Consider the following 26572-nt stretch of genomic DNA (forward strand, 5'->3'; position numbering starts at 1 on the left):
GAATGTACTCCTGGCAGTAGTGCAATCAGCTGTATTACTGATAGTAGTCAAACTTCTCCAGCATATACACTGACTCCCAGAAGCTAGGTTATTAATCTGAAAACTCAAGGCTCTGGCCAGATAAAATTGCCTTAATGATTTCTTTCACGTAGGTAAACCGAATCCCCTAATTGTTAACTCCTTTTCATTCTTCACTCATCCTGGCCCTTTAGCAAACATTAAGCTTTAGACCATGTGTCAGCTCTGGAAGAGAAAGGAGAGAGCAGTGGTGTTGAGACTAGTCCACGCTGTTAGACAAGGACCGACTGCTAGTCCCAGCTATGGGTGCCACTTCTGTGGCTGCCGCTGCCACCACCACAGCCACTGCCAGCAGCACCTTGCTGTCCTCCCTGAGCCCTCCGCATCATTGCAGGACTCCTCCGGTTCCTGCCTTCTCCATGGAACTCCAAATTTAGAAACACAGCATATGTGAGCCAGAAAGGGCCTTACAGATCACTGATTGCAAATCCCTCCCTGCTTTGTTTTTAGATGGAGAAACTGAGGCTCTGAAGGGAAATGATTTGCTCAGGGTCAAAGAGCTAGTGAATGACAGAGGTAAAACTGAAGCCATCATAACTTACTAATTAGTACTCCTCAAGCTTTTCTGCTCTTGGCTGGGGCCTGTCTCAAAAAGGGAAGGAGATTGTACCAAGGTACTCAGAAGCCTTTGGTGAGATGCAGGGCCATAGACTGGGACTGTGGTTGTTAAGAGAAATCTAGTCACTGATTGGATTAAAATACAAATGATTGGGCACCTGGGTGGCTCAGTGGTTGAGCATCTGCCTTTGGCTCAGGGCGTGATCCTGGGGTCCTGGGATCCAGTCCCACCTCAGGCTTCCCACAGGGAGTCTGCTTCTCCCTCTGCCTATGTCTCTGCCTCTCTGTGTCTCTCATGAATAAATAAATAAAAATCTTTTTAAAAAGATACAAATGAGTGTGCTTTAAAAGATAAAGCAGTACAGAATTCATAACAATGCATTGCATTTGCATGTCCTTTTAGGCAACGCTTTAAGGTGGAAATAGACAAGAAGTAAAAAACAAAATACAGTGTGATCTGTGAAACAGGAGAAATTCAGTAGGAGAGAGGATTTTTTAAAATCCTCTCTACCTGTAGGACGGACGATGAGAACGGCTGGTGAATGCTGAGTAGTTCACCATGTAGAGAAAGGCCTTTTAGAATTTAAGTGATATCCCCAGGTTTATTTTAACTGTATGCTCCCATGTGCAGCCTACATGTTGCATTAAAATGTCTTACCCCAGGTCAGCAGTCTGCACTGTTATTAATGGCTTGAGGACTCGGGATCTCTGGGTTCCTGCAATACAGTAACTTTGCAGCAGTTTGAAAGATCCACACAGACCAGTGGGGTTTCCTCAGCTACTTGGCTTCTGCTATGTAGTCTTGGTAGTGATCATCTGCATATGTGATAAACAGCTTTTCCTAGAGCCTCACACAGACCTGGCAATGCTCGGGTTTCAGTAGACTATATAATATTGTGTTTGGCAGGAGAGGCCATTAAAAAAGACATCAAAGCAACCCTCAGAACTAGATTCCCTTTTGAAAGGTGTTCCTAATCAAAAAATAAAGCTCAGAATTAGAATTTGTTTGGATTAAGCTGTCTCCTTTTCTCTCTCTGCCCCCCGACCGAGTCCTTACCCTACAGTAGCTTGATACGAAAGATTGTATAGGATGACTTGAAGCTTCCATTTTTCTTAGTAATCACCATGGAAGAATATTTTTTTTGTTTTTGGTTTACATAGAATCCTTTATTTCCAGTATAAATTTTATATGAAAACTATGTGCCCACTAGACAAAAGCTACCACCTTCACCCAAAGCCTCAGTTTTTTCAAGGTTGGGTTTTATGCATATTTTCTTAGTTCTCTATCCTCAAGAGGAAATAGAGACAGAAGATAGGTTTGAACCAGACTACTCCCATTTAAATTCCCCAACGCATGTATGCCTGTGTGCACGCATGCTCACAGCTAACAACTGGTTGCAATAAAAATTTGGTAGAATTTCAGTTTAGCTTCATTAACTCTGAGACAGTGAAGTAATATTCAAGGGGAAAAACAGAATAGGTGAAGAGAAACATCAATTTTCTTTAAATAAAGACATTTTAGGGGGAACTAGTATCCATTTTTTAGGGTATCATTGCCATTCCTCTATATTATATACCTATAAACTGCATAGCAGGACTTGTATGTGCTTGAAGAAGCTACATTTTCACGGCAGGAGAGAAAATCGGAATAAATCACAGAGATGCAGGTGCACAGTAATACAAGTAGGCTCTTTCCCCTGCAGCCTGAATGCCTGGCCAATAAAGCAGAAGGTCTAGAGCTGAGCTCTCAGGGTCTCCCGGAGCTAAGCCAAGAAAGAAGAAGTGGGGGGAAGGGGAAGGATGGGGGAGCAAGAGAGAATAATTGTTATTCAGTCTTCTTTAATGAGATGTATTGCCCAATGCTGAAAGATTGTGGCAGTGTCTTTTGTTATGCTAATTAGATACCATTAGAGCTTGGCTGTCTGATTTCTGCTTAATCCTTTCTGCTTCCCTCAGCCTCAATCCTGGCTGGCAAATGGTTGGAAGATGGTGGGGTGTAGTGCATGTGTTATTTATTGTTCACATCTATGCTGAGTTCTCTGGTAACAGGGTTGGTAACGAAAAGATTTCTCTTACCAAAGGCGGTATGTATTTGGGACATTCATTTTTGGTTTTGTTTTTAATGAATTTGAGAATGCTCGATCTCTGCCTTTTTGGTACAAACACTATTGTTTGTTTGTTTTAAATGACTGCTTTTACGGCCATGCAAAATGGAAAAGGACAGAATGGAAAATTTAGACAGCCTCCCCTTGGTTGTCTGGATTTCCCTAAAAACAACAAGCAAGGTGATCATGCCTTAGCTTTTGGGGAGGCTATGATGGACCAGAAAAATAGGAGCAAGAATAATACAAAGGTCAAAAAGAGGAGTTAACCAGTTTAAAATTCCTGCCTTTATAATTTGTAGATACATGTGCCTTCTTTCCTGAAATTAAAGTGTTGTATTTATATGATTACCTAAATTATGAGTGTGTTGAGTTAAAAAAAAATTTTTTTTTAAATGACCAGTGTGGTCTTTCCTGAAATAGTAAAATGGAGGATTTCTGTGAAATCCTTAAAAACTAGATAATACTGGTTTAGAGCAACCCTGTCCAATAAAAATGTCCTATGAACCACAGATACTCTTGTAAATTTTCTGGCAGCAACACTAAAAAAGAAAAAAAAGAAAAAAAAACAGATGAAGGTAATTTTAATAATATATTTAACTCAATATGTCAAAAATATTTTGGCTTATAATCAATAAAATTCACAAAATAGTTTAAATTCTTCTATTCATGTTAAATTTTTGAAATCCAGTGTGTATCTTGTACTGGTGTGTATTTTATAGCACCTCTCAATTGAGGTTTGCCACATTTTAAGGGCTCAACAGCCTTGAGCTAGTGGCCATTGTACTGGATGGTGTAGGTTTAGCATAACTCAGTAATTCACTTGTGTAAAAACAATTGTCAGGATAAAATCCATTTTTCATGTTACGGATAAATATTATGAGCTGTATGACTTTGGCCATGACACTTAGTCTCTAATGAGCCCTACTTTTCTCATCTGTAAAATGATGTATTTGAACTAAATGATCTATTAATTCTTCCACCCATGCCAGCTCTGAAATTCTTTATTCCAGAAATTCACATTTAGAGTCTAGATATATTAGAACTTATCTATCCTTTCCTATAATTTAATATTTGAAAAGAAGCCTTCTTTCACCATAGAGGATATTGGAAGATGTCCTGCATACCATATCCATACCTTTCTTCCTCCAAATGTCTGGACTTTTCTTTGAATTCTTCTGAGGCTTATACTGTTTTAATAAAGAGTTTGGTAGAGTTTAGACTCTCAGCAGTCTTTCTTTGCTCAGTACTTTTGGAATGGGGTTTTTGAGCAAAGATGTGAGGGGGATTGGCAAGTAATTACTGCGCTAGAATTATATAAACACTAAATCTCCAAAACCTGATGGTCTTTCTTTTCTTTTCTTTTCTTTTCTTTTCTTTTCTTTTCTTTTCTTTTCTTTTCTTTTCTTTTCTTTTCTTTTCTTTCTTTTCTTTTCTTTTCTTTTCTTTCTTTTCTTTTCTTTTCTTTCTTTTCTTTTCTTTTTTCTTTTTTCTTTTTTTTCTTTCTTTCTCTCTCTCTCTCTCTCTCTCTGTAATCTAGCTAATTTGTCGTGTCATCAGTGTGAAACAAAAATCCTAAAGACACTTACCAAGAAGGTTTTTCTATTCAACAGTCCTGAGCTGTAAATGTGGTCACTTCCTGTGCCTTTAAGAGAAGCCCATCAAAGAAGAGTGGCCCAGACTTGTTGAGTATTGATTGGTAGAGACCAATGTGAAAAGATCAGGAAAGTGGAAGTGCATGGAGATAATTGTTCAATTTAGAATAAAACTTTTAATAAAAAAGGGTTCCACATATGGTGTTCGTACCATTTAGTCATCCCATTAATAAGATCTCATGGATAGATATTACTGGCAACATCTGGCCTCAGTATTTGACATAGTTTTAAATGTTGAGCCCTTTCCTAACAGTGCCTGGGCATAGTCAAGCTTTTTACCTGATGTGGGGAAAAAAGATCAAACATACTTTGCGCTGGTTCCATGATAAGAAAGGGCAACTTGTTTTGATTTGTTAAGAGAGTAGATCTCATGTTTTGTGTTCTTAACACAGTTTAAAAAAAAATCCACAGAAGCATCATAGGTAATGCCTTAAAATGTTCTAGAATACTAAAAAGGTAGGCAGGTGGTCAAAACTTGGCTGTTTTTTTGAATTGGCAGTTCAGCAAGCACCCAGGTATATACATTTCTAATGCTGAACAGGGATCAGATTGGCATTTGTCATGTAACTCTTTGCCATTGAGAATTATTTTAACCAGTTCAATAAAGCACAGTTACCATACTATTACTGTTGGCTCTCCACCAATAGATGCAAACAGCTCTATTCTCAAGACTGAAATTTTACCTCTAAGTGTGAAGAGACTCCCTCTTCTCTCCCTTTTCTCTTGCTGGAGTAGGCACATGACTGGAAGAAAACCAGCCAGCAATTGAAGAAGACAGGACACAGGGCTGTTGTTAGAAGAAATGTCATAGTCTGATTTGGTTCCAGAGAGACCTTGGATCTGGTCTTTGTATATCGCATCACTGCTTTTGCAAAAAGGCAAAAAAAAAATTTTTTTTTCCAGTTTTGTGTTTTCTCCTGAGATGTGAGGAAGGAACATTAGTGCCACTAAGACACTCATGGCAATTCATATAGGCATAGGTCCAATACGTGAAGGTATGGATATTTCACCTCAAAGGAACATTCTTTCCCTCTTGAATATATTTATTCCTGTTAGTAAGTAGAGCTAAAGAATATATGTCTTTTCACCCAGAAGATACTGCTTTTAAAAAAGTGTCATCAAATGTCTTTTTACTCATTGTCTAAGAGTCAGATATGAGTCAGCCCCTTTGAGAATAAACCATCCAACATCCCCCAAGAATCTTTTAAGTAGACCAGCAACAACTGATGGCAAGCATTTCGAATACGATGGACTTTGAGTCTCATTACTTGTTTTCTGTGGCATCATCGTTTTTGACACACATTCCTGTGTCATGGCCCTTTCATTACAGAATGGAATTGTTGAGTAAGGATGATATTAAATTTTAATGTTATTGCTATTATTACTGTTGACTGTTTTTAGCATTAGTATGCCTGGTTCTTTCATTCCAGCTTCTGCAGGGCCAGAAAACAGAAGTGTGCATAAACAGTCAGGAAAATTACCCTATACCCTGGAGACCCAGCATCGCATGCTCTGCCTGTTGTGAATGATGAATCAAAACGGAAAGGTTATCATTTTCATTAGCTAGGAAAGAACAAGACCATACTTTTCTCCAAGTGTAATTACAGTGGTTCACTGGCAACATTACACTGCAGTAATTAGTCTAAAGGTGTATGTGAGGGCAGGCTTTTGCACAGACACTAGAAATATTATTTCAGAGTTTAAGGTCACAGCCTTGTGTTTAACATGTTCCAGGCAGCTTAGGAAAAAAAAAAAAAAAAAAAACTAATTTGACTGGAGCTAAAGAAAGACATTTGACATTTCCCAGAGTCATGCATTCAGAAACCAGTCAGGTAGAAAAATTGTTTTTTATTATCTACAAAAACCAAGAAAACAATGAAAAACAATAATAATAAAAAGAATACCTCAACAACTTAGCTGCAGAAACTGCATGTCAGAATATTTTGTAGGGTAAACTAAGATAATACTCAAGTTTATTAGGAATGTGATGTAAATAATTACAAGAGCTTTTGATATATGTGTTTTAATCTCCTTTTTTACCCTAAGGCAATTGGGCAGAAAAATTAATTTCTAGAAACTCTTCAGGGGAAGCAAAATAATTTCTTTACCTTCCTATAACTGTTACAGGAAATAAATATTTCTCTTATACTGGTACCCAAGTATATATATCTGTCCTTTGTGAATGTTTTTTGGACGTAGAGCAATTCTATTGAAATACGGGGATCTTTCTCACCTGACCTTCCAGTAGAGCTTGAATTAGAATTTTTTTTCCAAAGCCTTATCTCAGGCTCTTTGTATAAGTGAAACAGAAGTGAGAAGTGGCTGGGTGTGAGAAGGGCCTAATAAAGAAAATATAAACTTTATGTGAAGTTGATATTTAAAGTCACATATAGGAGTTTAAAAGAAGCCTTTTACTTCTTCTAGTGCAAGGAGTCTTCATACAAGTAACATTTCTTCCTGAGTTTAAGGTCAAAGCCCACATACTCTAATGTCTTTGTTTAATCCTTATACAGCCACGTAGAAACTTTTTGAGGACAAATGGAGAAATAGAGTATACTCGAATGAGCATTCATTCAGCAACCAAATTCTGTTGGAAATGTTGGAAACCACTGCTTTTTTAATGCAAGCGTGTGTTTTATGTGTGTTATCTGGCCATCTGGTTAGAACTGATGTTTCTCACAACTTCGGGCACTTGGGAAATTTTAAGTATAGATGTGACACAAATAACACAGCTAGCTGATTATGTAATGCACTGAAAAATTTTACCCCAAACTTGAATTTAAAAACATTCCTTCTTGTTTGTCACAGATGTTTCTCTACTCAAGGAAAAGTCATGCACTGCAGAATGAGATCTATGATGTTCTATGTTTTCTCCAGCTAGCACTTAAATAGGAGGCACCAGGTAGTGAGAATGGTTCCAAGACCTTCTCCTCTTCCTTCTGCCCCTGCCACTGAGCAAGTCACCACCCAGCAATCTTGCTGGGCCTCAGTTTCCTTTCTGCGAAATCTGAGATTGCCAGACTCCCTTCTTCTTACTTCCTGGTCTCTTTACAGGACTACTGCCTTCATTTCCAGCCTTTATGGATAAACAAATAACTAACCATAAGACCCTTTCTCTTACCTTTCCAACAAGGCCTGCGCATTCTTTCTTATCCACAGTGAGGTCACCAGTAATGCAGGATCTCATGAGTCCTTTTTTTCTACACCTCACCTCACTTTGGTGATGCATTCTGTGAAATGGAAGAATGGTTTCACAAGACTGTCTTTATAATTCATTTTTCTTAAGACATCTTTTTTTTTTTTAAAGATTTTATTTATTCATTCATGAGAGATACAGAGAGAGAGAGAGATTGAGGCAGAGACATAGGCAGAGGGAGAAGCAGGCTTCATGCAGGGAGCCCGACGTGGGACTCGATCCCAGGTCTCCAGGATCACACCCTGGGCTGAAGTTGGCGCCAAACCGCTGGGCCACCGGGGCTGCCCAAGACATCTTTTTTTTTTTTAAGTTTTATTTATTTAAGTCATCTCTACACCCAGTGTGGGGCTCGAACTTACTACCCTGAGATAAAGAGTCATCTTGCTCTTCTGACCAAACCAGCCAGAGACCCTTCATAAAACATATTTTTAAAGCTAGGTTAAAATGGACTAACTGAAGTTGTGCATACTCTAAGAAAAACAGCTTTCTCCATGGACATTTGAGGAAGAAATGACAAAATAGGCCTAATTCATTAGTGCAGGTACCAGGACTGACCGCCACTTGCAGAAATCCTGATAAATGTCCTAAGGGTCAGACTTCGTAAAAGGAAACTGAATTTCCCACAGCAATTCTTTTTCTTTTTTATTTTTAAGGTTTTATTTATTTATTCATGATAGACACAGAGACATAGGCAGAGACACCGGCTGAAGGAGAAACAGGCTCTCTGCAGGCACCCGAATGGGATTCAATCCCTGGACCCCAGGATCATGACCTGATCCAAAGGCAGATGCTCAACCACTGAGCCACCCAGGTGCCCCTCCCACAATAATTCTTAACTTCCCATCCCAAGTTCCTAAACCCAAAAACGTTGAAGAAGTTAAATAAGCATTTTCATTAAGCAACTGTAAATTATATCCCTGTAAAAAAAATCAGAAAGAAGTTGTCTTTCTTAGGATTATGAAACGAGGGCTTTGTTGAGAAGATTTTTGACGGACTTCTTAAGGTTCAGGTCACAGGACAGCTTTTGGGAGACTTTGTAAATATTTCTGTGGTGGATATTAGAGATCACACTCCTCTAAATGCAGCAAGACAGTAACTGTTGTAATTTGCAGAAGGCTTTAAGCATATAGTCACCTGGGGGCACCTGCATGGCTCAGTGGTTGAGAGTCTGCCTTCGGCTCAGGTTGTGATTCTGGGGTCCTGGGATCGAGTCCCAGTCAGGCTCCTGCAAGGAGCCTATTTCTCCCTCTGCCTATGTCTCTGTCTCTCTTTCTCTCTCTGCCTCTCATGAATGAATAATGAGGTCCTTTAAATATTATAACCCACTTCCTCTTCAGCCCACCCCTCCCTTTCCCACGTCTGGCCACTTTCACCGACCTCTTCTTTCTGTAGCGAGGAATGTGAAGGACCAAAAAGTAGTCACATCTCTTTTATCTTAAAAATAATCTACTCAGACCCATGTCCTCCCCCCTAGCATCTGCTTCAAACATGGGGCAGCTGGTATGTTTAAATAATCCTCCTTGTTTGAGACTCCTCTTTCCTAGGTTCTGCTAGAACTCTGGCACCCTGTTTCTGACCATCCCTCTTCCCTCCAAGTGACCCCTTCTCTCCTCTCCTTGAATGTTCCAGCTATCCTGATGCTGCCTCCAGACCATTCTCTAGGTTTGCAGTTCCACTAGCATCTTAATTTGTGCTACTAGTCACAATCTTCATGAAAAACTTCATTTTCAGCCTCTTACATATTCTTAGGAGTTTGTTGGTTTCTTAAACTACCCAAGTCAGGGGATCCCTGGGTGGCTCAGCAGTTAAGCACCTGCCTTTGGCCCAGGGCGTGATCCTGGAGACCCAGGATCAAGTTCCACATCAGGCTCCCTGAATGGAGCCTACTTCTCCCTCTGCCTGTCTCTCTGCCTCTCTGTGTGTGTGTCTCTCATTAATAAATAAATAAAATCTTTAAAAAACAAACAAACAAACAAACAAAAACTACCCAAGTCATCTTTGTGTTAACTTCTTCTGCAAAGGGCTTGTCTAAAGCCAGGGATATAACCTTGCACTCCTGTCAGTGATGGTAAGGCAACCAGAGAAGAATATCAGAATGTCAGATGAATATAGATGCTGCAGATCAGATGAGACGTAGCATACTCTCCATCACTCTCCACTGGGAAGACAAACTCATCCCTACTAGTGGATTCTCCTCGCTTTTAGCACAATAGATAGCTCGGCTGTGGTTGTTGTCCTACTGGCCTAAGGATGGATATCTGTAGCTTTACCCTTTTTCTCCAGATAGCCTGCTTTTCCTCTCAGACCGGCACATCCTTGCTGGTTAGCAGAGACATTCTTAGGCGAATCAGGATGATTACCCTAAACCTTTTTTCTTATATGTGGGTTGTTAACCATGCTGGGTTATCTATCCTGTGGGGTTGAGGAGAGAACAGTTGCAAAGTATGGGGCAAGGTGGCTCATTTAGAAAAAGATTTGAGGCCTATGCACAAACCCTTGGCCCACAAGGTCCCTTGCTGTCACCAAGGCAAAGTTGCCTCTTCAGAATTCCACCTGAACTGCCCCTGCCCCCAACCTTCCTTAACATCACTGGTGTTTTTAGTTACCGGAAATAGTTGATTCTCTTAAAGGTTTGATATCCACTTCATGGCAACTTCATTCTTAAAAAAAAATAAAATATTGAAAGGAGCAGTTATTATTTGTTTTTGTTGTTTTTTTAAGGGGGTTGGGATAGATTGGGGCAGCTCTTGATCAAAGTCCTAGCTTTCTTATGCGCATTCTTGCTTAGTGTCTTCCGAGGAACTTTTAAGAGCCTCACCAGTGATGCAGAATCCTTAGCTGAGGGGACTGAAGGGACACCTGGAGAGATGTTTACCACCATAAATCACTGCACACAGCCATTTTCTTGTATCCTGGCAGCAAATGGTTAAATACTCACCTACAAATATTCTTCTGCTGGTTGATCAAAAGCCCTGCCCACTACTGTACAAACATAACACAGGTCCTTCAAACTCTGTGTATATCTTACAATCACGGCTCTCACCTCCAGGTAAACTAGAACAGCCCAACAGTGATGTCTACAGCCGTCCGCTTTGGTTCCCACAAGAGCAAAGAAGCAGCTTTACAATCTCATATTGTTGCTAGGTTAATTTCCCGAAAACTTAATGTGAGATGAAGTATAACTGCAGATTTCCTTAAGAACCATCGACAGATACTTATCCTAAGTTATAAGCAACTCATACTGTGAAATGTGTACAAACATGCTCAGTTTTCCTCCAGAAGAATATACTTCAGTGAAAACCAGTATTCATCAGTCTTTTTAAATAAACAAAGCCGTTCCCATTCAAAGTAGAAATTGGGGAGACTTTCCTTAGTTGCTGCTTGATTGTTAAAAGGGACTCCTGTTGCAGGAAGGGTCATTAGTTTGGAGGGAGTGAAGGAAGCTGTTGGTAACTATCGTCCTGGAGACCTTATGACCTTTGGCTAAGAGGACCACGTTTTGAAGGAGATAGTAAGAAAGATAGTAAATGATGGTGTGTTTAGGTATTGGCATTGTATGACGGAGACGGGAGTTTAGCGTTTTGTTTTATTTTTAATTGTTAGGTGGTCTGTTTGGCACAGCTGTGTTTACGTTTCCTAAATGCTAACTGCCTGAACATGGTGACAAGTCTATATATGAGAATAGGGACTGCTTCTTTGAAATCTTCTTATCAGCATGCTTTAATACAGAGTTGTATTTATCAAGTAGCAAAGGCAAAAATAATTCTAGGCACAACCATTCAATACAGCTAGTTGCTACTACATCACACATTTCGACAACCTTGCTTAAAAAATTAAAAAAGAAGTAATTGATAGTTTAAATGTTGCATTTCACAGTGGACCAAACTTGGAAATGGTGGAATTTTTTTCAAGTAGTCATATTTCTTTAACCAATGTTTTGGTTGATTTAACTTCTTGGTTATTAAAGTTGCACTCTTAGAACATAAATGTAGATCGATCCTGTAGAGAATTAACAGTTCCGTATCTTTGCTGTCTTTCTAAAAAAATAAAAAATAAAATAATGAAGGACGGGGTCATGGCTGCAAGAAAGAAGAGACAGTTGTATATGAGAGAGGCAATGTATATAATAAGTAAATAGCTGTAGGAATTAATCCATAATTTCAGAGTTATATGCAATACATGAAGTGTTTAGATGCAAGAACTTAATGACTAGTTTTTGAGGCACTTTCTTTAGCGTTACATCCCTCATAACTCAAATTAATGTTTATTACTACTCTTTCCTATTGCCAAAATATTTTCATGAATTTGGATTAGAAGCAGCTTGTTCTGGCTTGTTTTGCAACGTTGCTTCAAGAAACCAAGTGATACTTAGAAGATTTTTATATGTCTTCGAAGCTTTAATTATCTTATGTTGAAGGAGGAAGATAAGTTTTGTTTCATAGTTGTGTAAGAAAATAAGATTTCATGCTATGCTCATTTTATATTAGCACATAGATAATAATGTCTCTTGGGGAAATTTGAATTCCTAGTTCTTACATTAGCTATTAAGTAACTTGCAATTGAGAGTCTACTTTGAATCCAAGAGGACACTGCTTACTGACCCACGACTCTTTGGGCTGGCATTTTTGGTTTGGATTCTCCGGTGTTTGCCCTTATCTTTCCTTTTTTTCTCCACAGATTGGCGAAAGGCAACAAGTGTTAGTGACAGAAGAATCTTTCGATTCCAAGTTTTATGTGGCACACAATCGATTCTATGAGCAGGTGAGATACACTTTGACCTTCTTAAGCTTTCCCCAAAATCAGGAAAGGCGGTGAGGTAGATCACTTTAAGCAAAAGAAACTTTAGGGAGGTTGTAGAGTCTTGTTCCATCAAGGCTGTTGCAGAGCATCAAGCCAGCTAGGCCACCAGGGGCTCCGCTTCGTGGCTTAGTCTACCAAACACCCCACACAGAGGAGTAAGCGTGTCTTCCTCCTCATGAATCTTTGCTGGGACCAGCCTTAGGCTTTGGGCATCGGGAACAGGTAGTTACCGCTGCCAGAAAGAATTCCCACCGGCTGGCAGAGGGGAGGGGAGAGGCCTGTGCAGGGCACAGGAAGGATGTCTGAGACATCAGTGTGGAAGGGCAGGGATTTCCTCTCCTCCCCGCACTCACTCAGGTGGTCAGGCAGTTGCTTGCTTTTTTTAATTATTATTATTATTTATTTATTTTTTTAGTTTTGTTTAGTTTTAGGTTTTTTTTTTTTTTCTTTTTTTTCTTAACTTCCACCCTGGTAAGAATGTTGGAGGCCAAGGGAAAAGAGTCAGTTCTGTGGATTCAACTCAAATCATATGACCAACCCTGGAGACAAGTACGAGGGGCAAAACAGCTTCCCTTTGAGAGCCTTACTGGGGGGCCGCGCCTAGGGACCCCTCTCATGCACAGCCATGCCCTGCCCCTGGAACCTGGCCTGCCAGGCTTCCTTGCATCGCCTGGGATCCCACTTCCCCAGGTCAGGGAGCAGTTCAGAAGTGATGAAAGAAAACTCATTGCCTCCTTCAAGGGCAGTGGCCCCGAAAAGGCCCAGGAAGCAATGGCATCTGCCTTCCTCAATGGGAGACTCCCCTAGGGGCATAGGGATATCCTGATCATTACTGGACCTGATGAACTTATCCTAAATATCAAATGTGTTTCCTACTTTTTTGTTTCTTTCTTATCAGATAAGAAGTGATTTTTTTTTTTTTTTTTTTTTTCTGTGAGCTAGGGCTGAAATTAGAGCCGGAAAAGCCTCTTCAGGGCTGGGTGGGCAAGTTGGGGAAGCCCACTGCCCTTGGGGGGGAAGCCAACGCCCACTGCCCTTGGGGAAGTAGCTGCAGAGATCTCCCTCTCCACTGCACAGGGAATGGTCCCAGCCTGGGCCCTGGAGCCTGGGGAAACATAGGGGGTAGTGTTGAAGGCTCAAACTAAATGCACCCTATCCCATACCCGCAGAGTACTACTGTTGAGGAAGGCTTCCCCAGCACTCCCTGCCAGAGCCACGTCTCTTCCCCATTCTCCATTTCATTATTTGGCCCCAGAGAACCAACCTCTTCGGGCCAACCTGCTCAGCCCTGGGGAGGAACCTGATTGTATTTCGTGGCCTCTTCCCCCTCTGTTTCTCTGCCATCTGGGTTCTTGCCTCAGCAGGGAGCTTTTTTCCCCTGCATTTTAAAGGCGATGGCATGCCTCATTAGCTGTTTCCTCCAATTTAAAGCAGTCCGGCTTTTTCCAATTATTAAAACTGGAGGGGGAAAAAACACTGAGCCCTTCATTCAGATCAAGGCAGCAGAGCTGTATTTCCCCAGAATGGGACCACATCTCCCAGAGATAGTTTACTCTAGAGATTTCTAGAGATTTTCTTGTTTTATTAAAAAAACAAAAAACAAACAAACAAAACGATTTAAAGGGGCTTTCATATTCTGATACTAAAGCTCTTTGCTGGGAGTAATTCACTACCCAGGTGACCTTTTTCCTATGCTTTGATGAGACAGTGTACGCAGTGGTCATTTAAAAAAAAAAAAATCAAACCCAGAAAGACCAAGATCCAGTTCTGCCTCCCAGAGAAATTGGCTGTGGAACTCTAGCTCCCCTGATGTGTTTGTCTGTACAACTAAGCATATCAAGGATTTCAGAGGCATGATTTTTCTAAATAAGATGAGTTCCAGAAGTGAAGATTTCATCTAGGTATCAAAGTATTACTGGATTAGAATTAGTGTATTTATTTTGGATCTTGACTTGAAGACTGGCGAGTAGCTGCAGCAGGAAAACAGAAGTGTGGGGGAGACACACTATGTGCCAAGCCACCTCTGAAGGAGGGAGGCATTTGCTCGTTGTAAACAGGTACTTTTACCAGAAATCTCCAGTGGTGAGAGGCTGCTGACAGTTTCCTGTGAACTCACCAAAGCAGCCTTCAGAGCAGCTGATCCTAAGTGTAGGTAGAGGCAACAAACCAAACATATGCATTTCATGACAGAGCAAAGGAGTCATTTAGCTACAAAACAACAAATTTGGGAGACTAAAGGGCCGCTTTTAAATGTTCTTCCTCTGCCCCCTCCGAGTCACATGCCCACGCTCCCACATACACGCGCTCACATACACACGAACCAGCAGGCCTCATTCTTCTGACAGCTGACTTGGCAGGTATTAAAAGTATAAGGCTTTCATCAGAGTTGTCTCAGTTTTCTTCATTGCCTGGGACAGCCGAGAGCAGAATATCAAAGGCCTGTCCAGAAGTGACTGGCTGAGGGCTGGGGGCTTCCCCGGGTCTGCCTGCCACATGCCTCTGGACAGCAGGCGTCCCGCCATCAAAGAGCATTGTCTCCAGGCCCGTAGCTCCTCCCAGAAATGCCTTCCCAGCCTACAAGATCTCCAGATCCTTGAGCAGCTGGAAGATAGAGCCGACTGGGGGGTAGGATCTCAGAACAGAAGAAAAGATATTAAGGGACAAATGGAGAAATCTGAATAAAGGATGGACTTCAGTGAATAGAAATAGCTCCATATTGGTTCATGAATTGTGACAAACATATACTCATGTAGGATATTCATAACTAGGGAAACTGGGCATGAGGTATCCAGGAAGCCTCTGCTTTCTTTGCAGTAATTCTATAATCGAAAGTTTATTATTTTTCTTAAATTAAGCCTTTTGAAAATATCTTTTAAAGGTTTTAGTGCCAAAGAACCCCACATTCATGGGGAAAATGATCGAAGTGGACATTTACGAATCGGGCAAACATTTTATGAAAGGGCAGCCAGTATCAGACGCCAAAGTATACACGCCATCCATCAGCAAACCATTAGCAAAGGGAGAAGTCTCAGGTTTAACAGAGGTGAGTAAAAGACGCTTTTTTCTCTACCCTTCTGCTAAAACAGCAGCTGTGGAAGCACAGTGATTCCAGACCGTGCTTCTGTTATCATTTATAGTTCCCTTTTTATGTATGCATGAGGCTTTAATCCCTTCTGACAGATTGCAATCTGAATTAGAAAGATGCATTTTTGCTGATGCCTTAGGTTTGCTTCTCTGCCTGTAGAGGGAATAAGGTGTCCCTGCTTCAATGCTAGAAGCAGAGGGCAAAAGGCATTATTTTCAGGTGTAAGATTGAACACTGAACATCATCTGATCTCGTATGTTTCTGTGTCAGTAGATCCCAAGTGGAAGGGGGGCGGTAAGGAAAGGAAGATTCCCTTGCTCTACAAAGCTGCTTATAATATAGTAAAAACCTACAGTTAAACATGCACTACTACAGCGTGGCAGTGTGGGCGGTTGGGTGCCTTTCTCTAAGGCGTTCATTGAATATTCTGCTTTAGTCATGTGGAGTGAAAATTAAACAATTTTTTTTTCTTCCTCTAAAAAAGTAACCTGACCCTTCTTTTATACCTTGGTGTAAATATGGCTGTTTGCCAACCTCTCTCTTACATTTCATTGAGCTACAGTTGTAAAAGCTGATGGAGTGTGAAATGAAAATGTGTATCACATTTCTAAGCATCATTTGATGGCCTTTCTCCAACACAATTGTTAAGCACTCCAAAAAAAAAAAAAGTATGCAGCAATGACTTCACATACGGAAAAAAGAGAAGCGATATTTATCTTGCCGCACAGTTCCACGATTGTTTAAATATATGTATTATCTTTCTGCTCAAAATAAATTGCAGGGGCATGTTAATTAAACTTTGAGCAGAGTGACAAAGAGGGTCCTGTTATCTATGTTCTCACTTACTGTGGTGATGGACTCTGGTGTCCAAACATGAGTGACACCCCTCACGAGCCTGACAGGTGCATGTGAAGAATCTGTGCACATGGCCATCTGACCGATAGCCTTTGTCAAAACCCTGCCAACTGTGTGCCGTCCTGCTCCACCAGGAGTGAACCCTAATACTTGAGAAGCATAATCATTAATGTTTTGCTGTCGTTAAAAAAAAAAAAAAAAAAAAAAACTTGAGGTTTGGGATGAATGACCAGGAAGGAACAATAGAATTCAGAATTTAAATTCTGTTACTAGAGATTTGACTTTTGATGTGTTAGCGGATACTTTAGAGATTTTTAAAGGAGGTTGGCTTTTTGTTGTTGCTGTTTGTTTTTCTACAGAGTATGTATTACAAGATTGGCTTTAAGTTGCTGCAGTGAAGAGGATTTCAGAGCAAATGGCAGTAGTGTGCAAATTATTATTTCACAGATTGAATTTCTTCCATGTAGGTCTATTGGAGAAGGAGAGCGTTTTGAAACATTACCATAAGCAAAGGGAAGCGATACCCTTCTGTTGATTCCTTAATAATACTGTTGCTACAAGGACAGCCCCATTTAAATTCTGGGGGGCAGCCTCTTCCCTCTCCATTCCTCCCTCCTTCAGCCTAGAAAACGTGTTGTCATCTCTTGTGCCACCAGCCTTCCTGCACATTGGGCTGTCCCAGATCCTAGGTAAGATGAGGAAAGGGTCACTTGTGTTCTGGCCCTCCTGGGTTTCTAGGAGGAGTCTTACCACACTCATGAGGCCAAAGGGTTAGGGTCATCAATTCAGATATTTGCATCAAGGGAAAAATCAGACAAGTCTTCCATCACCGTTTGTGACTTCCTATTGTTAATGAGCCTAGCTTTACACTTCATTACTTGTCAGCTTTTAAAGATATGCTGCACTCAGGTCGAAAAATCTTCTTCAATGAATTTATCCTGCGGTTAAAAATCTTTTTGCTGATGATAGAAGCCAAAATAAATTAAACAGGAAGAGAACAGCTTCCATCTTTATAGAATGGAGAAGTAGATGGTAGAGGTAATCCTGTCTCAGATACTAGAAGCGTGACCTGGGGGCAGACAGACCTGAGTTTGCATCTGGACTTGTCCGTTTACCCTAGCCATGCAACTCCAGAGCTTAACTTACTCTTAATTATCATGGAAATAATAATGTCTATCTCCTAGGATAATTGAAAGGAGCCTGTTTGGTAGTTCCTAGAACATAGTGAACAGCTACCAAGTGGTTGTTTCTCCCTTCCCTTAAATCTAGTTGTATCTAGAAGGAGCAGACCCTGAAGATGACCTGGTACCAACAGTTGTGGCTTTGTTAATTGTTTTAGCCATCATCATGCAGTACACGCTGTACGGGAGTAAGCCTAGGGTGTGGATTTCTGTATTATGATAATCTGTTCAGGGCTAGAGGACCAATTCCACCGGAATGTGTTTCTGCATTTGGTAGGCTTTTCCTTAGTTTTTTTTCTAGAATATTGACCTCCACTCTACACTTTGTAAAGAAATCTGACAAGTTCAGAGCATGTAAAGCAAAATATGGTGTTAAAAAATTATTGTCCATGATAAATGCATTCATTACCCTCATTAAGAATTTTGTGATTATTCTGTAGGTATTTAGCCCTATGCTACTTTAGAGTTATCTTGTCTCACTTTAGGCCCTGTTGACATATTCTGATAAAACTGGTAAGTGGTACAACAGGCTGGGTGGGCATCATGAGATCCAGATTATAGCATTCTGGCATTTGCAGTAACAGACTTTGTGACCTTGTGTATATCACTTAGGTTCCCCAAACATCAGTTGTCTCTGAGATCCTGTGATTGAAATATTTTATTTGACAAAAATGGATTGAATGCCTACCCTGTAGCAGGACTTTGAATTCTATAAATATTAATAGACATCAGGCCTTGTTATTTTCAGATAATAATAGGTAAATGCCCACAACATGATGGAAAAGAAAAGCAATAATAAAGCCAGAAGGCTACTATCTTCTACGAAATTATATGCTAGTGAAAACAGCACATAGTAACATCTTTTTATGGTTATTCCTGTCTTCTTTTCAGTTTGGTTGGAGGAATAGAGGATTGGAAGAAGGGAGTAAGAGGAAAGAGCCAAAATTAGTCTGTTTTTAGGGGAAAAGGGTACAAAATGCCACCTGTAAGGTAATAGGGAACATTTCTGAGTAAGTGTCATTTTAAGGACAATTAATTTCAGAAAACGGTTATGTAATAAACAGTAGAAGACATCACAAGTTCAAAGGGATAAATATAAATCAAAGAAAGGGGGAGATTATGAGCTTTTATATGGAAAGTATCAGGGGGCTTTGTTCTTAGGAGGAAGCAAGGGACACAGATTTTCATATATGTTCTCAGATAATAATTCTCAAATGTAGTCTCCAGTCTCCAAGTTAACAAATCAAGGAAGTTGTTAAAAAGGCAAATTCTTGGGATTCAAACTGGACCTGATTCAGAAACACTGAGAGCAAGGTGCAGTAACCTGTTTTCTTAATAAGTTTTCTGGGTAATACTGATGCATGCTGAAGTTTGAAAACCACTCTTCTAAGAAAATGATTCTCAAGTGAGAATGTTTGCTATTTATAAAAACAGTTTTTAATCGTGTTATAATGCCAAATTTTCACTCCTCCAACTTCAGAAAGTAGCATGAGACAAGCATCCCCTTGGATGGTGGAGACCATCTCATCTATGTATTCATAATTCTTCATAAGTGGGCTGTAAAAACGATTGCAGGAACGTGCAGAAGTTGCATACGTGTGGGGAGGAAGTATTTAGCAAGAGGGGCCAGAGGCATAGGAACTGTGAGAAGAAGCACACTTTTAGGATTTTGAAGAGCCGTGATGTTTTTGCCTTGCCCCCTCTTGGAGCCCAAATTTGAACATACCCTGTTCAATATGATGATCATATTATACAGTTGAAGTTTCCTTAGAAAATTGCTATGCCATCCAGTTGTTTCACTCAAAGGAAACCTGCAGGGAAACAGGGCGTACTATATCACCTGTACCAAATTCATGACCATTTGATAATATGAGAAATTAACCTGAGAGCTGTCATCAAAGATTGGGATCGATGAGTTGTTTTGTTTCAACTCTGTTACGGAAATGTTATATTACAGCATATTTCAAGCATAATACAAAAAAGTAGAGAGAAGAGCATAATACCCTCACATATACCCATCACCCACCTTTAACACCCATAACTTCTTTCTTTCGCACTGAAAATCTCAGTTCCCAGTCACTCAACATCAATACTCACAAGCTTTGTCCTGTAGTACTCACATAACTGTCTAACAATAACCATATCAACACTACCACCAACAGTGTGATTACTGAATACAGAGTTTAGTTGTGGTGGTGGTGATGGTAGTGGTGGTGGTTTTGCAGTTGTTTTTGTTCCTGGGTATATCCTTCGAGGGATGTACAGGTAAATAGTGGTTTCAGAATGTGCTGAAATCATTCCTCTCTGTACAGCTATACCAACACATGACTCTTCTGTTAGCATTTGTTCCACTTTGTTTTCAATTTTTTGGAATTTTAAAAATTTAATTTTGTTTCAGAATTATGTAAAATATTTTACAAAATCAAATCTACAGAAGTATGTTCTGAGAAGTTCACCTTCTGTCTTCTCTACCCTGTTTCTTTTCTTACCTATTTAAAGAATTTTGTTTGTTTTTGTGTTCAGCTTATTCTCCCAATGGTTTACTTTAACAATATAAACAAATACATGTACATATTTTTTGTCACCTCCTTCCTAGATAAATTGTAGACACTTTTGCCATTTTTCACTTGACAGTGTATCTTGACAGTTACTGCCTCGCAGTACATAAAAATTCAATGAATGTTTTTAATGATTTTTGTTAGGCTTTTAAATTAAAATACATGAGCGTCTATATTGTTCTAGCATCTAAGTTGAATAATATCACCCTGTATGAAACCCAACATCTTTTTGGTCAAAGAAAAGATAGACGGAATTACCTCACAGCATTAAGGTGGACAGAGAACCAGTAGGCCAGTCAGAGGTTAGGAGTGGTCAGCCATAGAAGCACAACAAACTGCAGAAGCCAACAGTGGTTATGAACACCTGCATCCAGAAGAGAGGATGCTTTGGCCATTGGAGTTCAAGAACTCTGAAGACCCTCCCTATTTGGAAATGAATGTACCTTAGCCTAGTACCATCATACATTGGATTCACTTACTTCCCTTTGTTGAGTCCATGCTTACCAGTCAGGCTTGTGATTATAATTTGCCTTCCTATGCATATCTGCCTACAGGAAGAAAATAGATTCATTCAGCCCGCTATAAGTGTGCTGTTAATAAATCGGCATTCTGGTTTTGTATGCTGGTCTCCTTTGTCCTCTCTGTATGGTCTTTTCTGTAGGTGAAGGACAGTTTCTGAGCTTTCAAGGTTGTGAGCCAAGCCCTGGGCCCCATTAAATTCCCCAAGGTAACAAATGCCACCTCATGTGACCTCTCAAGAGGTGTCACGGGATTTTTCCTCTCTTAGTACCCATTCTGTCATTGGCTAATATCCCATGCCTACTGCTGTGACTCAAAGCCAACTTCCATGGAATGCTTATTATAGGCCAAGTGCTATGCCAAATATCTTACATGCATTCACTGATAACCCTCTGAGGAAGATACTGTTAGTATTCTTCTTTCACAGATAAGGGAACTGAGCATCAGTAACTCAGTAAAGAACTGAAGTCACAAAATCAGAAGGTGGGAGAGGCAAGCCAGGATTTATATGCAATTCTTATCAACTTTCAAGCCTGTGTTCTTGTTTGTGAATTGTGGTAACATATACATAATTCTTACCATCTTAACCATTTTGAAGTGTACAGTTCAGAAATGTAAGAAGTACTATACATTCACATTAATGTGTGACAAATCTCCGTAACATCTTTCATCCTGTAAAGCTGAAACTCTTTTCTGGTTAAGCAACTCTTCATTCACCCCTCCCCCAGCCCTTAGCAACCACGGTTGTCTTTTCTGTCTCCGGGGAATTTGACTACTCTGGATACCTCATAGAGGAACAATCATACAGTATCTGTGTTTTTTTAATTTCACCCAGCCTAGGATCCTCAAGGTTCATCTACACTGTACCATGTGTCACAGTTTCCTTCCTTTAGAAGGCTGAACAATATTCCATTTTATGTATCCACCACATTGTATCTATCCATTTATCTGTCAATGAATACTGGGGTTGCTTCCACGTTTTTGGCTATTGTGAATAATGCTGGTATGAATATGGTTGTACAAATACTTCTTTGAGACCTTGCTTTCTCTTAAGTATATACCCAGAAGTGGAATTACTATAGCATATGGCAGTTTCATATTTTTAGGAATCACCAAAAATGTTTTCCACAGCAACTATATCATTTCATATTCCCAGCAACAGTACACAAGCCTTCCCATTTCTCCACATCTTCACCAACACTTGGTATTTTCTGGTTTTTCGATAGTGGCCATCCTAATAGGTGTGAGGTCAGGCCTGGGTTTTTTTCAGACCAGGCATATACGACCTTTCCCTTTGGAGTTGCAAGAGTCTTACTGATAACTTCAGGACATTAGTTTTCTTCTATATACCAGTGTGGGCCTATGCTGGATCCAGAGAGAGAGAGAAAATGATGAGAAAATGGGCAGTATTAACTATCTTCTATGTGTTTTGTGAAAAGTGGCATTGGAGTTATCAGCCTGTGTTAGGAAGACAGTAGAATATGAACACTACCACTGCTTTATCAAAGCTAACTAGTTTTACTTCTGATATTCTTTCTCCTTTTGTGGGCCATGTTCTAACAAATCACTTGAATCCTACTATTTCTACAATAGATATTTAAGTCAGAGCTATTTTGTGCCTGAATCAGAAGAAAATTCTCTCCTGATTCTAAACTTATTAGGCAGTGAGTTTTCCAAAATATTTCTCTTTTTGAGTTTATTCCTAGTAGGAAAGTGTTACCTTATTATTGTTGGGTTTTGGGTTTTTTTTAGGATTTTATTTATTTATTCATGAGAGACACAGAGAGGCAGAGACATAGGCACAGGGAGAAGAGGCTCCCTGTGGGGAACCCGATGCAGGACTTGATCCCAGGACCCCAGGATCATGATCTGAGCCAAAGGCAGATGCTTAACCACTGAGCCACCCAGGTGCCCTAAAAGGGTTGCTTTAAAGAAAGAAGAGGTAGGGTGGCTTTGTGAAAAGAGCTTGAGATTTCGAGTCTCTCATGTTTGGGTTCAAATTGGAATCACACTTTCCTCTGGTCTTGGACAACTTCCTTGAATCACAGTTTTCATTTGTAAAATGGAGGATTAAATTAAAGAGGATTTAATCCTTTAGAGAGGATTAAATTACTTATTGTGGACAAAGTGCCTGGTGCATCATAGGTATATTAATCTTTGATAAAGGGATTCAGGAAGTATAGTTCTAAAAATCAGTGATTTCCTGGCTCTTAATCTTTTTTTAACTTCAGTTTTTTCTTAAAAGGTACTTGACTTCCATTGACTTTCACTGTGTAACATTGTAGAGCAGTTAACACTGCTTCTGGATTCTGATGACATGGGTCTGAATCTTTGTTTCACACTTAAAAGAAATGTATGACCTTGGGTAAACTACTCTGCCTCTCTCCACCTCCGCTCTCTCCTCTGTAAATATGAATAACAATAGTACCTACTTCATAGGATTACATGAAAATGGCTTAATGGTCAATAAAGGTTGGCCACTCTTAGTATTATTACTAATTTGTGATACATGCCAAGCAGTGAAGCAGAAAGGGTTAAAAATTGCCCAACCTTTTGTCATTTCAAACGTTGTCATCGGGATTCCTGGGTGGCACAGTCAGTTGAGCATCCACCTCTTGGTTTCGGCTCAGGTCTTATTCTTGGGGTCATGAGATGGAGCCCAGCACCAGCCTCTGTGCTCAGCGTGGAGTGTGCTTAAGATTCCCTCTCCTTCTACCCCTCCCCACTGTGCATGCCGTGCAAGCACACACACTCGCTATCTCTCAAACAAATCTTTAAAAAAAAAAAGTTGTCATCATCAACTATTGATTTCATACAAAATGGCAGATGTAAACAGATAAACTTGAGGCTCTTCCACATAAGGAGAATAACAAATTAGCAGAAAGAGACTTAGTAGCAATTTAATACCATTGACCATGCTTCCCAACAGATGTTTCTTTCTCTTTATGCTTCTTTTTAAAGGACAATATTCTAGAATGGAGAGCTGGACCTCCCATTCTGTTTCTCACAAGCGATGGGCAGGCTACCCTTAGGGTGCCTGGCTACACCTGTTTCTCATGTGTTGAGACTTTGATCCCAACAATGGATTCACTTGAGCAGTTAGATAGCTCGGCACCCACACAGCTGGCTGCACGTGGAAAGGAAGCAGAGGTTTTAAAGGGTGCCATGGTTTGCCTTCATTACCGGACAAAGGGCCGGCAGGATATTCAGGTGTGTTGAGTTTTATGTACAAACTATACGATATTTTCAGAGCTTTGACCCTTACAAAAGCACCGTTACAGTGCTTTCCTCTCCATCTAACATTCATTTCCAAAACCACTGAAGTGAAAGGGTCCATTAGTTCAGGGCCAGATTTGAAAGCACATGGAAACTGCATTCATGAGGTTAAGAAATGGCTTAATAATTAAGTTAAAACAGTTGAAAGTGGATCTAATTTCAAACAGATCAGCTAACCGTGTTAGAAGCAAATGAGGGTGTGTTCCTTCCTATTTTCCTTCCACTCCTGAGATATTGGCTCCAACTCCAAGCAGTTTTTTTAGTTTCTTTTTTTTTTCTCTTTAAACTCTATGTAAAATTGACTTCTTCATTGCCCCTGTGTTCAATTGGTGTCACACACAATGAGAACCATAATCCATTTAACATTTAGTCCATTTCTTTCTTTCATACTGCGCCTAATTAGTTTCTTTTGCCCACCTGGCAGGACCTAGTTGGGTTTCACCATCTAGATACATAGATCTTATTCCATGCTACTGAGCTGTATATTTTATCAGGCATTACAGGTAAACTAGTGTGATTATGTCAGTTCAAAATATGCTTAGTGTGTTCGTGGTACCTTTTGTGTACCTGCTCGTGTACCATCCCAAGTATCGTGAGAGCCACCTGATGCTCAACAATTAGCTTTCATCCCACTTGCATCGCTACTTGTGCAACCACTGACAATAATTTTCCTCCTCCTGAGGCTTGTCGCTGGGACATGCTGAGGGGAATCACATGCATCAAGGAACTAATTGTGCCTTCATAATAATAATAGCTCCCATCCACTGAGCCTCTACTATGAGCATGGTGTTGAGGCTTTTTACCTGGATTTCCTCAGTGCAGTATTCTAGCCTAGACCAGGGCAACTAGAGCACAGGAATTAGAATGCATGGACAATGCTGTGGGCACTCACAGAGCAGCATCAGGGAGGACTGGAATAGGTGCTGTCCTTCCCTCTAGACCCGTTGTCCACACTGCGGGAAGGAGTAGAAGGCAGAGCAGACTTGAGGTCAGAGGCATGGGCATACTTCCAGAGCAAGCAAGTCTTCTTAGGAGACTGGGTCCCCTAAGACTTGATTATTCATGCATACGTCATGTGGGTGATGCCCAGCTTCTTATGGTGTGTTTCAGCACTTACCCACTATAGTGTTATCTAGGCACTGGGCCAAATGTCGGAGATAGAATTAACATATGTGATCCTGGCCTCTGAGGAGATTTTAGTCTGGGTGTTCTGGTAATACTGCTGTTCTCTTGATGACCCTTGTAGGCGGGGATTAGGGTGAGGGGTGGGGGTCTTAGATAGGTATGTGATTGCTCTCAGGGTTAAAGTTTTATGCGTGATTTTTACCAAGTCTAAAATAAGTCCATTGAAAACAAAAGGTAATCTTTATCATAAAAGCACCAAATAGAAAAAGCTTGCTTATGGAAACCAAAGTGGTGTCTCAGCAACACCCAATATGAGAGGTCATCCGAGCCCAATCTCTTATCCCTACCAACCGGGAGGAGGGAGACTCCTAGAGAGGATTATCTCCTGTGATGATGAGAACTCTGGTGTCCTGAATTGCACTTTCATGCTCTCACTTTGACAACATGACTCCTCCTTTAGACGTCTTTCCTCTTTTCCTCCATCAACAGTTATCAATGTCAGGCATGGCCATAGGCTTCAGTTTGCCTGAGACAGTCTTGTTTTATATCCGTTGTCCTGATGTAATTAATAATGGTGCCTTTTTGTTGACTCTTCACCATATCCTGGTTTGGATGATGCATTATGCAGTCATCCCATCAGTTTCTAAAGTGGACACAGCACTTTGCTAAGCACTGCTTGGGACACAGAAATCTGAGATGTGGTTCTTGCCCTCGGGACAAGAAATTCTAGCTGGGAAGAGAAGATATGTGCGTTTGAAACAAAATATGTAATAGAGCAAGTGCTCAATGAGAAATTGGAAGATAGGAAACCTCTAAAGATTTGAGGTATCAAGGGATGTGTGGTCAGGGTTCTTTGTAGACAACAGAAAAGTGTTCATCTAGTTTCAACAGCAAAGGGTTAACCAAGGGGTACAGTTCACAGAACTGTTGGCAGGGCTGGTAAGTAGAAGTTCCTGGTAAAACGTGCTGTCTCTGCCCCACCCTACACCACAGAGACGGCCCCATCTGCTTCCTTACGACTTTATCCACAATCCATGTCTCACTGCATGGCCTCTGAGTGTGGAACCTGGGTCTGCCTCAAGCCTGCACCCAGCAACAAAGGAGGATGGGAGATGTTCTTTGGAATCTGTACTGTAAGGAAGGCAGAATTTTCAGTGTGGAGACCCAGCAGTGTGAAGACACTACACAGACAGTTTCCACTGCAGAGGGTTTCGTGGGTGTGCTGGGGTTAGAACTGGCCTTGGAGGGTGGAAAGGGCCTCGTAAGGCAAGCGAAGAAAGACATTTTTCTCAGTGAGAAAGGAACACAAGTCTAATGACAGAAAGCATGGGAATAAATCTGGCCTTACTTGGGCATCTGTAAGCAGATGTAAGCAGGTGGGAGGCATGAGAAATGGCATCCACTCCGAAGAGTGAGAGCTCTGGACTTGGAAATCAAATAGAACTTCTACCTAATGTGTGAGATATACATTAGACTTAGCGGCAATAACACATTAAGTCTGAAATCTCGGGCTTCACTACCAAAGTTCTATTTCCTGTACACACTATAACACATGTCATATCCTGTAGTGGGCCAAGTGGAATC

General features: G+C 40.5%; 1 protein-coding gene across 7 annotated transcripts in view; it reads left to right on the forward strand.

Annotated features, from left to right (window-relative positions):
* The window catches only part of CDKAL1 (CDK5 regulatory subunit associated protein 1 like 1), a 663852-nt gene that overhangs the window by 591823 nt on the left and 45457 nt on the right, over window positions 1-26572 (forward strand). For all 7 annotated transcript variants that reach the window (XM_025443462.3, XM_025443470.3, XM_025443473.3 and 4 more), the window contains 2 exons: window positions 12267-12350; window positions 15268-15432. In XM_025443462.3, coding sequence (XP_025299247.1) covers window positions 12267-12350; window positions 15268-15432 — 249 coding nt within the window. The remainder of the gene's footprint in view (window positions 1-12266; window positions 12351-15267; window positions 15433-26572) is intronic.

This window comes from Canis lupus, chromosome 35 (assembly GCF_003254725.2).
Source record: "Canis lupus dingo isolate Sandy chromosome 35, ASM325472v2, whole genome shotgun sequence".
Classification (NCBI taxonomy): domain Eukaryota; kingdom Metazoa; phylum Chordata; class Mammalia; order Carnivora; family Canidae; genus Canis; species Canis lupus.